The 13371-nt window shown below is 38.3% G+C and overlaps 2 protein-coding genes and 1 long non-coding RNA gene across 3 annotated transcripts; all 3 read left to right on the top strand.

Moving 5' to 3' along the window:
- Window positions 1-273: 273 nt before the first annotated feature.
- On the top strand, window positions 274-1408 carry LOC108815563 (MATH domain and coiled-coil domain-containing protein At3g58410-like). Its single transcript, XM_018588126.1, has 4 exons — window positions 274-377; window positions 451-611; window positions 851-1038; window positions 1151-1408. The coding sequence occupies exons 1-4, from the start codon at window positions 274-276 to the stop codon at window positions 1406-1408; spliced, it is 711 nt and encodes a 236-aa protein (XP_018443628.1).
- Window positions 1409-2233: 825 nt separating this feature from the next.
- Window positions 2234-4083, top strand: LOC108816289 (protein RESTRICTED TEV MOVEMENT 3-like). The gene is made up of 4 exons (XM_018588870.2): window positions 2234-2475; window positions 2547-2707; window positions 3185-3372; window positions 3520-4083. The coding sequence occupies exons 1-4, from the start codon at window positions 2369-2371 to the stop codon at window positions 3793-3795; spliced, it is 732 nt and encodes a 243-aa protein (XP_018444372.1). The 5' UTR covers window positions 2234-2368; the 3' UTR covers window positions 3796-4083.
- Window positions 4084-12597: 8514 nt separating this feature from the next.
- Window positions 12598-13219, top strand: LOC108816281 (uncharacterized). Its single transcript, XR_001943815.2, has 3 exons — window positions 12598-12759; window positions 12842-12913; window positions 12998-13219. It is a non-coding gene; the product is annotated as an uncharacterized LOC108816281 (long non-coding RNA).
- Window positions 13220-13371: the final 152 nt, after the last annotated feature.

The following is a 13371-nucleotide window of genomic DNA, read 5'->3' on the forward strand; positions in this document are numbered from 1 at the left end:
ACATTTTTGAAAGAAAGTATTACAATTATGATCTTCGTTAAATAAAAGCGAATCTCTCTTGCTACGAACATATACCGCATTTGAAGAGTCGCAATCAATAAAGAGGATCGAGAAGTCTTTTATCATTTATTAATTCGTAGTTATGACAAAATAGGTCAAGACTGTTCGCGTTCCTGCTCGTTTATTTGAGATGCCTTTAAAAACTTGTTTTAGTGTTGGTTAATCCAGTTTCATCCATAATAGAACTTCAAAACTTTATCCTTTCTCACTCCAATGGCAGAGCAAGTTGGTCACAAGTTCGCCTGGGTAATCAAAGAATTTTCCTCTTTGCGTGAGAAGTTTTATTCTCCTACAGTCCAGATTGGTGATTGCAAATGGTAAAAAAAAAAATATACTTCTTACTGCTCTATGGTTTGGCTTAGTGAAACCGTTTCTTCTCATGTTCTTCAGGCGTCTATCTGTCTATCCCAAGGGAATACCTGTTAGTGACCACTTATCTCTGTTTCTGGAATTTGCTGATGTTAAATCATTGCCTTTTGGATGGAGAAGATTGATAAAATTTCGGTTAACAATAGCAAAACAAGTTTCGGAAGGACCCTCAGTACTCAAAAGTGATTATTACTTAACTCTACTGATTTTTTTTTTTAAATTCCGTTTCATTCATCCATGGCAAAGTAAACTTTGTGTATTTTATGCATTTTTTTACTCATGGGCCTTGTTATGCTGCAAATTACTATTTTATGATATGAATCATATGATGTCTTTATGAGTTGTGATATTGATTAGATGTAACAGGGCGTTCATGCAGTACTATAATTCAATTTTGATTTATTGTCATGAAATTCTACAGAATCACATCGCTGGTTTGATCAAAAGAAACCCCTGTGGGGGTTTCCAACTATGATTCCTTTAGCCAAAATCCATGACAAAAATGAAGGGTTCCTTGTAAACGACGAACTCATTATAGTTGCCGAGGTAGATGTTCTTCAGGTTGTTGGCTCCTCGGAGAAACCTGAAGAGACAAATCCTCCGAGCCAGGTATATGTAACATAACTGATGTCAGTGGGGTTTACGTTTTAGTTTCTTCTTAAATGACTTTAGTTTTCAGGTCTTTATCATACCATACTCCTGTGTGTGTCTCAATTAGCAGGTAGAATCTGTGAGCTCGATCCAAGACAGTGTAGTAGAATTTCGTGCAAGGAACCAATATCTGAAGACTGCATGCACGAATGTCTTGCTCAGTTTTACTCAGACTTTGTGCCAAACACCTCAGGAGCTTTCCCTTGATGATATGGTCGAAGCAGAGAAAGTACTGGCTTACATGAAAGATACTGGCTTGGAGGTGGAGTGGTTGGTGAAGAAGCTTAATGAAGTGAAGGAAAAGAAGAAGAGCAGTCTGGTTAAGTAAAGGGGGAAAAAATAACAGACTGAGTTACTTGTGAAAGTTACAACTCATAATCTAAAAAACAAATTTCATATGAATTGGTTTAAAGCTTGTTTGATTCGGTTTAATATGCTTGAACTCAGTTTGGTTTGGTTTAAGTTGATTCATCTCCCTTCAGTTTTGAAGAATATAATTAAGTTGCAGCAATATTGGTTTTGAAAGACAACCATGATGTAGAAACTGGCATAATTCTGTTGTGCTCGGTTTCAAGGTTTGCTCTGTTGTTTGATTCATCAAAGAGTTTCTTACTTGATGTTCTGGTATGCTCATTCTTTACATATAGATGAACTACAGCGGAAGTTTCCACAACCTCTACTTTTCTTGAAACTTCTTAGGACATGAATAGGAAGATTCACGTCCAAATATGTGGCTTGACGTCCACGCTACAAAATCCAATCGATGAGTTAGCATTAATCTTCTACTCTTTACTTATTAATCTGTATTAGATACGTTCTGTAAATACAGAGCTTTCTACCTAACACTACAATATTTCTCTTCTTACTAAATTTCGAAATCTTAATTATCCAACTCTTTGACACTAATTCTTACAATATTTTTCCCTAATTTATTTTATGTTTTGGTATGTGACCGTATATAAATAACTTTGCATTTGTATACGTAAACTAGTTTATGGAATCCAGAATGCACATGCTCGAAGTAACCCTAAGAGGAAATGAAAGCTATTCTCATTCGTGCATATGGTGTACGTAACGATTACAATTCAATGGGTTAGGGTGGCTTTCAAACTCATAAAGTTATATTTACATTGGAGAATATCTGTAGTTTGCGTAAATCATTGATGACGAGTTTAGGAATATTGGAATCTTAATATCAATATCGCTTATATATTTGACTATCTAAGTCAAAAAAATTGTGTTGATAGCCGCTCAGGTTCTAGGGTTTTCCGTTTCTTCATCGAGATCAATGGAGAAGAAGTTTGATAAGAAGTTCACTTGGATGATCAAAGATTTCTCTTCTTTGAAATCGGTGAATATATTGTCAGATATTTTCGTCGTCCGTGGCTGCAAATGGTAAAAGTTTTTTTTGTGTTTTCATACATATATCCACAGTTTTGCTTAAATCTTCGTTTTTTTTCTTGCAGGCAACTTAATGCATATCCTAAAGGAAACAAGGGTCATAACTTTTTGTCTTTGTTTCTGGAAGTCGCCGGTTATGAATCCTTGCCATCTGGATGGAGAAGACACGTACGATTTCGCCTCATTGTTGTAAATCAACGTTCGGAGACCCTCTCCCGGCAAAATGGTAAAAGTTTTCCATTCCTTGGTCCTTTTGAAGTAGTTCCCGTCTCCAAATTATTTTCAATGGCAATATCATAAACAAAAAATAATGAGTTGATCACGGTAACAAACCCATATAACATATTAATGTTTCATCCATCCACATGAAACATTCGTCTTGGTTCTCAATTTTTAAGAGGTAGTATGTGTTCTATGGTGCCAAAAATAAGGAAAATTTTATCGTGAATTTACCTTAAAAATTACTATGACCCCATAAATGTTAGGGAAGGCCCTGCTTTCATCACATCTTACAACAATTGGAACCTTCTAACATAGAATTCCAGTAAAAAGAAAGTCTCTTGTTTTCTCAGAAAACAAAAAAAAACAAGAAAAACAACAAAATAGGTCCCTTGTTTTACTATAATTCTATTTTGTACAAGGTTATAAATTATAAGCAATTTCATGTAGTTCTTGATTATATGAACGGTTTGTGTTTTTACAGAAGGACAAAACTGGTTTGAAGAGAAGGCTAACGGCTGGGGTTTTGCATCCATGCTTTCTCTTGATGAAATTAATGCCAAAGATAGTGGGTTCCTGGTGAATGGGGAGCTCAAGATTGTTGCCGAGATAGAACTTCTTGAAGTTATTGGCAAAGTAGATGTTAATGGGTTTCACCTTCTTTCTTCACAGGTAGGAATTTAAGAACTTTTTAAAAAAAAATTTGTGTAGAAATTTCACCAACGAGTGAAAACCTAATATTTTAACTTGTATAACAAGGTGCTTTTGTGGTGTCTCGGGAATATAGATTCTACTTTGTATCTACGTTTTCACTTTCAGGTGGAATCTGTGAGCCGTATGTTTGAAAAGCATCCAGAAACTGCTACTGAAGTCCATCTAAAGAACCCAAATCTTAGGACAGGTTACATGAGTTTGCTACTCAGTCTGATAGATACTCTGTGCCAGTCGCCTCACAAGCTCCCCAAGGATGATCTGGATGAGGCGTATTATGCACTAGAATCCTTGACTGATGCTGGTTTTAAGTTGGATTGGTTGGAGAAAAAAATTTCTCATGTGTTAGAAAGGAAGGAGAAAGAGAAAGACGGTGAGATGTAAGCTCAAGAAAAGAGCTGTGATCGTGAAGAAGAGAGGAAGACTGTGTCACACATGTGATCGATGTGTGACACAATGGAAAGAGTCGGTTATGGAAACTATGACGTGGCATAACGTGGTTATCAAGTAAAGAAGATATGGAAGATTAGATTGCATCGAGATATTAGGAAATATAGTATATTCGATGAGGGCTACTTAACTAGATTATCTAGGGCAGATCTAGGTTAAGTACGCTAATTGGAAAAAGCTTGAGCAAGGGTTTGTCTTGTCAAGTAAAGAGGTGATCGAGTTCAGGGTGTTGAAGCTCGATCTACTGAGTTTAAGAGATTAGAAATTGGTCCGTCTCTAGTCGTGTGTGACTGAGAGTAATTCGGATTAAACAGATCTAGGAGATTGTTTAAGTGATTTCTAATATACAAGAAAGAGTGTTCTTGGATTCTCTGTGTGCTCCTTATATTCGTTTGTCCCTGAACTTTCATTTGGTATCAGAGCAGGAAACCTCTGTGGTATCAAGTACTACTAACAGGTTGAGGTCCTGCGGATTTCATGGACAACATGAAGGAGCTTATCACGCTGCATAAGCCTATTATGCTTGATGGCGGAAACTTTGGACATTGGAAGGCGAGGATGAGACATGTGATCAGAGGGATCGATGAGGATGCCTGGACAGCAGTTGAAGACGGGTGGACACCACCTACTGTGATGATGGAAGACAAAACCTTGGGTCCAAAGCCTAAGGAACAGTGGACAGATTCTGATAAATCAGCATCAAAATACAACTCTAAGGCATTAACTGTCATATTCTCAGCTGTCGATTTGGAGCAGTTCAAAATCATTCAAGGGTGTGAGTCAGCCAAAGAAGCATGGGATACCTTAATCAATCACTTTGAAGGAAATTCAAGCGTGCGACGGACCATAATTGATCATCTAGCCTCAAGGTTTGAAAACTTGCGCATGGGAGATGATGAACCTATCGATGGGTTCATATCCAAGATTAGTGAGCTAGCTAATGAATCTTCAGTCTTAGGAAAAAAGTATGAAGAGAAAGATCTGGTGAAGAAGCTGTTAAGGTGTCTACCGCCTAGATTTGAAGCTTACAAAGCAGTTCTCAACATAGCAGTTGACACTGATGAGATGAAGTTTGATCAACTCTCTGGGATTCTGAAGGTTCATGACCTTGAAAAAACTGATCGACAGGAAGCTACTCAGAAGAGCATTGCCTTCACTGCTGACACTAGAGACAATGACAGAGTCTCTAAGATTGAGGATAATCTGAGCTTGATGGCAAAGAACTTTAACAAGTTCATGAGGCGAGTTGAGAAAGGGAGTAGCAGATCAAACAGTAGGTTTCAGAGGAATGAATCAGATCGTAATGGCACACAGTCCTCACGGTCAGATGCTTCAAAGAAGAAGAAGGAACTTCAGTGTCATGAATGCGAGGGTTTTGGACACTTTCAGAATGAATGTCCACTCGCTAAGAGGAAGGAACTCAAGTGCATTGAATGCAAGGGCTATGGTCACACTCGTAGCGAATGTCCTAATACTTTGAAGAAAGATAAGTCACTTGTGAGCTTCAGTGATTCAGAATCAGACAGTGAAAGTGATGATGGGGAACTACACCTAAACTTCATGGCACTCGTGGCCCATGATGTAACTACTTCAATCTCTGATCTTCAGGAAGACGTAACAGAAGAGGAAGAAGATGAACTTAATCACGACCTGGAAACTGAGTACAAGGCACTGTTTGACCAGTTTACGGAGCTTAGCCACGAGAACCTTCAGCTATTAAAGGATAGAGCAATGCTGAAAGCACAAGTAAACATTCTTGAACTTGAGAAGCCGATAACACAATCAACTATCCCTTCAATCTTAAAGGAGTCTGATCAAGAAGTTCTTGCACTGAAACGAGCAATGGCGGAGCAGGAACGGTGTCATAAGGAATTTGAGGGTAAATTCAATCAGTTGAGCGAGATGTTCTTCCAAGAAAAAGATAAGAGCAAGTTGTTGGAGAGTCAGTTGGCTGAAAAACTGAAGAAGATTAAAATGTTGTCAACTGGTACTAAGTCCCTAGATCATCTGCTTACCTTGGGACAATGTCCTAGCACAAGTCGAGGTCTTGGGTTCCAGGGATCTACTTTGAAGTCTGATCAAGAAGAACGTCAAGTGATGTTTGTAAAAGAAGCATCCACAAAGGAAAAGGTAGATGAACCTCGTCCTTGTCAAGCTCAGCCTGCTCTTCAGAACTCTGGAAAAGCTGTGTCTAATCCTCGAGCAAGACGTCGTGGGAATGGTTGTCACTTCTGTGGAAAACGCGGTCATCATGTCAGTTTTTGCTACTTTCGCAGGCACCAATACGAACGAGCTTGGAGGTTAAATCTGTGTTTCATGGAACCCTCCATGTATGGACATGTCTGGATTGCCAAAAGAGATCTATATCCAACCTATAAAGATCGTGTTCTCAAAGTGTCACGCACGGAATCTCCTGAGTCACACAAGGAACCAGAGTTGAACCTAGCATGCAACTTCACAAGCGTATCAGAAAAGCTCAACTTGGTTAGTCATGTCGCATACACTAGTGCTGATGGGAGTTCTCAAAGCGATTCTCCGTGGTACTTTGATAGTGGATGTTCCAAACACATGACAGGAAGCTATGAACATCTTGAGAAACTCCAACCCATTAAAGGAGGGAAAGTGACGTTTGGTGATGGAGGACAAGGAAAGATACGAGGAGTTGGAGAAACAAGTAGACCAGATCTACCCCGCCTCATCAATGTTTACTATGTTGATGGTCTTAAGGCAAATCTGATCAGTGTTAGTCAACTATGCGATGAAGGTCTAGAAGTGATCTTTAATAGCAAAGAATGTCGTGCTGTTGATCCACAAGGGAACATCATACTATGTGGAATTCGTTCTGGAAACAACTGCTACATGTGGAAGCCCACAAACGTGTGCTGCTCAGCTACCACTTCGAAGCTTGATCTCTGGCATAAAAAACTAGGTCACATGAACATCAATGGACTAACTCGACTGGTTAATGCAGAAGTAGTAAGGGGAGTTCCAGATCTAGAATCTCAAACTGATACTGTATGTGGAGCATGCTGTCAAGGAAAACAAGTCAAGGTGCAACACAAACGAATTCCTGAAATTAGATCTAAGAAATTGCTGGAGCTGGTGCACATGGATCTTATGGGTCCGATTACTCCTGAAAGCATAGCAGGAAAGAAATACATTCTTGTTATGGTAGATGACTTCTCAAGATACACCTGGGTTGATTTCTTACGAAACAAGTCTGATGCCATTGAGAGCTTTAGGATTCTTGCATTGCAACTGAAACAGAAAGGTGGGATTATGCAGATCAAGAGTGATCATGGTGGAGAGTTTCAGAATGAGCAGTTTGATAGTTTCTGTCAAAGCCAAGGGATCCGACATCAGTATGCAGCACCCAGAACACCACAGCAGAATGGAGTGGTGGAAAGGAAGAATCGCACATTACAAGAGATGGCAAGAGCAATGTTGTGTGGAAACAATGTTCCACCTGGTTTTTGGGCCGAAGCTGTCAGCACTGCATGTTATGTGATAAATCGGGTGTATGTTAAGCCTAAAACCAAGACTACACCTTATGAGATACTGAAAGGTAAGACTCCAAATCTTAGTCACATGCACGTGTTTGGGTGCCTTTGCTATATCCTGAATGATAAAGACCACTTGAGAAAGTTTGATGCCAAAAGTGATGTAGGGATGTTTCTGGGCTATTCTACTAACAGCTCTGCATATCGTGTCTTCAATCAGCGCACCAAATTCATTGGAGACAAAGTAAATGTGGTTTTTGATGATAGTGTGGGATTCTATCAGACAAGGGTCACACAAACTGTTGACTGTGCTACACCAAGTGACTCTGCTCCGGAAGCAATGATCAAGGAGGAGTCCGAAGACGAGGAGGAATCTGACGGTGTACAAGTTGATCTGGATCAAGGAAGAGTTCATAAGAATCATTCCTCAGCTGATGTCATTGGAGGTCTATTTGATGAAAGGGTTACCCGAAAGAAGCAGATTAACTTCAAGGAGATGGTTAAGTTGGCATCATTCATGGCCAAGATGAATAATGTGGAGTGTTATGTTTCTCAGATAGAACCAAAGAATCTCCAGGAAGTCTTAGATGATGAATACTGGACTGACTCAATGCATCAGGAGCTGGAACAGTTTGAACGGTTAGATGTATGGACGCTGGTCCCTAGACCTGAAGGAGTCAATGTCATTGGAACAAAGTGGATTCATAAGAACAAGATAGATGAAGAAGGGAATGTGATTCGGAACAAGTCAAGACTGGTTGGTCAAGGTTACACTCAGATTGAAGGAGTGGATTTCGATGAAACATTTGCTCCTGTAGCACGTCTCGAATCAATTAGATTACTCTTTGGAATGGCGTGTGGTTTCAGAATCAAGCTTTATCAGATGGATGTCAAGAGTGCGTTTCTGAATGGTGTACTACAAGAAGAAGTCTATGTGATACAACCTAAGAGTTTTGAAGATCCACACTTTCCTGAGTATGTCTACAAACTCAAGAAAGCACTCTATGGACTTAAACAGGCTCCGCGAGCTTGGTATGAAAGATTAACCGACTTTCTCATCAAGGCTGGGTTTCAGAGAGGAGGAGTTGATAAGACTCTGTTCATAGGAGAAGATGGGAAGGATGTTATCATTATCCAAGTGTATGTAGATGACATCATCTTTGGGAGCACATCGAAAAGAATGGTGGATGATTTTGTTCATACTATGACTAAAGAATTCGAGATGAGCATGGTTGGGGAGCTCAGCTATTTTCTTGGACTACAAATCAAGCAGCTTGCGGATGGAATCACTGTATCTCAGAGCACGTATGCCAAAAATCTTATCAAGAGGTTTGGAATGCAGACTAGCAAAGTTGCTAACACACCCATGAGCACCACTACCAAGCTGTCCCGTGATGAAGATGGCAAGCCAGTTGATGAGAAACTCTACAGAGCAATGATCGGGAGTCTCTTGTATCTCACAGCTCTCTGTCTGAGTGTGGGTATTTGTGCTCGTTACCAAGCATGTCCAAAGGAGTCACATATGAATGCTGTTAAGCGTATCATTAAATATGTGAAAGGAACTTTGGATTTTGGTCTCCACTATACTTTTGAAACTAATGTGAATCTTGCAGGTTTTTGTGATGCAGATTGGGCTGGGTGCTTAGATGATAGACATAGCACTTCAGGAGGTTGCTTCTTTCTTGGGAACAACATGGTCACTTGGCACAGCAAGAAGCAAAACTGTGTCTCACTTTCGACTGCTGAGGCTGAGTACATTGCATTAGGAAGCTGTTGCACACAATTACTTCGGATGCGACAAATGCTTGTTGATTATGGTATCATCTCTGATCCTATGCTTGTTCACTGTGATAACATGAGTGCCATAAACTTGTCTAAGAATCCTGTTCAGCATTCACGTACCAAGCATGTGGATATACGACATCACTTTGTGAGAGAGCTAGTTGAGATGAGAATTGTAATTCTAGAGCATGTATCAACCGAGAAACAGCTTGCTGATCTCTTTACCAAACCGTTGGACTACAATACCTTCCTAGGGCTTCGTAAGGCCTTGGGAATTGTTAATCTCTGAATAAGTCTTGTCAGAAGAGGAAGGTCACTGCATGTTCATCGCACTGACTAGTGACGAGAAGTGCCTACCGCGAGATGCGGGATATAAGAAGTGCCTACCGCGAGATGCGGGATATAAGAAGTGCCTACCGCGAGATGCATGATATAAGAAGTTCCTACCGCGAGAGGCGGGATATAAAAACGTGTAGTGGCGCCTTAAGATCGAGTCAATGCCGAGTAGTGGCATAATTATGGCTATTACGACCGGGCTGCAGACAGTGCCGACGGGCCAACGTGTTGTGGTTCGGATAGTCATTTAGGAAGCTGAGGGGGGGGACGGTTTTCCCGAGAGAGGGCGCCCCTTTCAGGACTGGCTGGAACGTGTAGGGACATCCGTAAACGGCTATAGGTCCTACGTCTAGGTTGCTTGGTGTCGAGTCAGCTCATTGTTTGAAGTCTAGTTCTTTGAGTGAAGTGTAGTTGAGTATGAGTTCTTTGAGTTGATTGATTACTAGGTTGTTAGAAATGGTGTCGTTATGAAATATCTTTTGTTGCATTGATTGATTGTAGTGACTGGTCAGTTCTGGCTCCCGCATAGAGTAATGTAGAGTGTCTTGCGGGCAAGCTGGACTAGAGCCACTTCACTGAGTAATCTAATTGCTCACCCCTCCCATTTCCATTTCCCTATGCGCAGGACTGTAAGTAGAAGTAAATGGATACGGATGGATTGGAATTTCAAAGAAAGCAATGCGTCCATCGACTCTTGGGACCAGTAACGGACACGGCGGGTTGCCTTTAAAGGGTATACGCGTGTCCATAATTCCCTTTTGATAACCCCGGTCGGACGCCGGGGGATCGGGATGTTACAATTGGTATCAGAGCGGGGGTTAAGATCCCTTAGTGCTATTCTAAGGGGTTGGCATTCTGAAATTTTAAAAATCTTGTTTTAAAGAAAAAAAATTTGCAAAAGTTTTGATACTTTAGAAAGTTGTGAGATGTTTTCAAAAAAACACCCATTATAAGTCTTTTTAAAACTTATTTGCAATTTCAATTTTAATTTTAATTTTCAGAATTTTCTTGAATTTTTAAGATTTTTTGGAATTTTTTAAAAGAATTTAGATTTTTCGAGATTTGTTTGATACTCAATAAAAAAACATGTTATGGATATTCTTAAAAGTGACAGTAGTCTAGTGGCAAGAAACCTCGTCATTTAGCAATGAGTTCTCAGGTTCGATCCACGCGAACAACATATTTTTGATAATAAAAATAGGTAAAACGACGTCGTTTCATTCCATCTCAAAATGACGTCGTTTTAATTAACGATCATATTTAACATTGATTAACAACCGTCTTAACTGATAGTTAACGGTGTTTTAATCTGATCGGTCAATCAAAGTTTCTTAATAAAGTGATAAAAGTCAACAAAAGTTCAGTCTTTTTTGGTCAGCCTCAAGTCCATGTTTTTTTTGGCCATTCTTACCACGTTCAATGTTTTTTTGGCCGAATTCCCGCTTTTAATTATTGCGTTTAGGACCCTACCTCAATGGGAAGTTAACCTTGGGATCAAAAGTTAGAATCCAGAACGCGAATGGTCCAAGTAACCCTAGGAGTAGGGAGCTAAAGCTATTTGCATCGCATCCCAGTGTAATTCTAAAGGATACGCAATATGCGAAGAATTTTCTTACAGCTTTTGTTCCATGTTCGAATCTTAATCTCAACTAGATCATGACCCGCTCGACCGAGCGGGTGTTAATTTTTTTTATCTTTGTTTGTACTAAATGTTATACATGATTCCTATGTGTATTAATTTTAAATTTTGAGAAATAAAAATGTGTTTAAATGTATTTAAATAAACAATGTACTAATGTGATTCCTTTGGCACGCTGCTGCAATCTTTACACCATATAAAACAGAAAAAGAAACAGATTTATAAACCAATAGAATAGAAAAAAACTTATAAAAGCTGAAACAAATGCAAGTACAGATTCATCTGCGAGGATGCACTCGAATGTGTCGCCTCCAAAATCGGTGTTTTGTTTCCAACAATGAAGAACTTTAACTCGAATTTTCCAATTGTTTCTTAAAGGTTTCACACCATCTATCATAACTAAAGTGCTGTTTATTTTTTATTACAAATACTATGTCTAATTTGTATATAATCATGGCAGGGATTATAGTTGCACATTTGAGTTGATCAGATATATTAGTATCTAATTTCTATGCATGTGACGATTCATATGTATCTTAGTATTCTTACGATATATATATTATATATAATTTCAATATGGACAAACAGATGAATGGTATCTATTTCATAGGAATGATATCTATATATTATATATAATTGCAATATGGACAAACAGATGAATTATGTAAAATTGCAATATAATTGTAAGATTTAGTTTCAGAGCAATGGTACGTATTATATTCTTAGTATATAAATCGACATGTAATAATGATACGTATTAAATCCACATGTAATAATATGTGGAAAACGTATATGGTATGTATTATAAATAAGGGATGATGTTTAATTTAAATATAAGAGGTCCACCTTTAAAATCCACCTAGAAGAAGTTGTAATGTTTATGTTTTAATAAGATAGATTTCCTTTTTTTGCTAAAAATCTTAATCTTAATCTTGTTATAAATCATGTAATAGTGGATGGTCTATAACCAGCAAATTTTTTTTCCCTTGCATACTTAGGTTTTTATTTTCTTAGTTATGGTTGTTGTCCTTTTTACTTAAAGATTAGGATTAGTACTATTTCCTTTTATAACGGTCTAATCTTGTACTCCCTTCTTTCCTGAAAATAAGATTTTCTAGATAATTCGCGTATATTAAGAAAACAATCAATGTTTTCAATTGAAATTTTTATTTATATTTATTATACACTTTTCAATAACCATGAGCTAATAATATTTAGTTAATTCAAATATTTTCAATTAATGTATCTTAAAAATATCAAAAAGTACCTTAAAAATAGGGTTGACGTCGATTAGCACCCCAAACTTCACGCACCAACAATTTTTCAACCCAGACTTTCAGACTCATCAATTGTCCCCATAAACTATCAATTGCATCGATTTTCAACAATTTTAGTAAATTAAACTAAATCACGTTTAGCGACCAAAATCGCGATTACTTAAAACTGATTGCCCAACACCCAACCCGATTACTACTGAACCTGACTCTAATAATATAACCCGACAAAAAATAACCTGACATCTCCATCTACCGTTGTCTTCTTCTCCCTTTATGAAATTAGGGTTCATAGTGAGATTTAGGGGAAAATTGAAATCGTGACAATGGAGAAGAATAAGAGTCAATCGGAACTTGCGAAATCTGAGTAAGTCCTCGAATCCACTCTCAATTTTTATTGGTGATAATTTTGCTTACAAGTTGTTCATGGTCGTTTCTGGGAATATTAGAGGTTTATTCTCAAGGCGAACCAGGAGAATTAATTTCGGAGATTCTATCGCTCATGTGAAGTTGTGATGCTGGTACGAGTAACCCGTTTGAGATCAAATAAATGTATATGTTTGCTTCACTTCTGAACGAACAAGTGAACCATATTTTTGTTGCAGAGAAAGGGGGAAGATCATCTCTTAAAGTGGGTTAAAGAAGCTTTGGTTGAAGAGATTTCTTTGGTTGAAGCAAGACAGAACAATTGAAGAAGATATTAAAGATATGAGGAAGACAGAGAAAAGTGAAGAAGATGTGGGTTGACAGTACGTACAATGTTGTCTAAATTTCATTACATGGCTTTGTTGTAAACTTTGGTAGCTGTCAATGGTTGTGGACAATTCTGCGTTGTGTTGTTTTGATTACCTTTAGTGTACAAGTGTAAACGGTTTGTGTTGTTTTAATAACCTTTTTTATCTCATTTGTTTTGTAACTTAAGACTATCATCAAGAACATGAACTAACTAGAAAGAGTACATAAGAACATGAGTTTCATC

The sequence above is a fragment of the Raphanus sativus genome, chromosome 7 (assembly GCF_000801105.2).
Source record: "Raphanus sativus cultivar WK10039 chromosome 7, ASM80110v3, whole genome shotgun sequence".
NCBI lineage: Eukaryota > Viridiplantae > Streptophyta > Magnoliopsida > Brassicales > Brassicaceae > Raphanus > Raphanus sativus.

Coding starts and splice junctions, on each gene's coding strand:
- LOC108815563 (XM_018588126.1), top strand. CDS start 274: ATGGCAGAGCAAGTTGGTCACAAGTTCGCCTGGGTAATCAAAGAATTT. Junction 612..850: donor AGGACCCTCAGTACTCAAAA/GTGATTATTACT, acceptor GAAATTCTACAG/AATCACATCGCTGGTTTGAT. Junction 1,039..1,150: donor AGACAAATCCTCCGAGCCAG/GTATATGTAACA, acceptor CTCAATTAGCAG/GTAGAATCTGTGAGCTCGAT.
- LOC108816289 (XM_018588870.2), top strand. CDS start 2,369: ATGGAGAAGAAGTTTGATAAGAAGTTCACTTGGATGATCAAAGATTTC. Junction 2,708..3,184: donor GACCCTCTCCCGGCAAAATG/GTAAAAGTTTTC, acceptor GTGTTTTTACAG/AAGGACAAAACTGGTTTGAA. Junction 3,373..3,519: donor TTCACCTTCTTTCTTCACAG/GTAGGAATTTAA, acceptor TTTCACTTTCAG/GTGGAATCTGTGAGCCGTAT.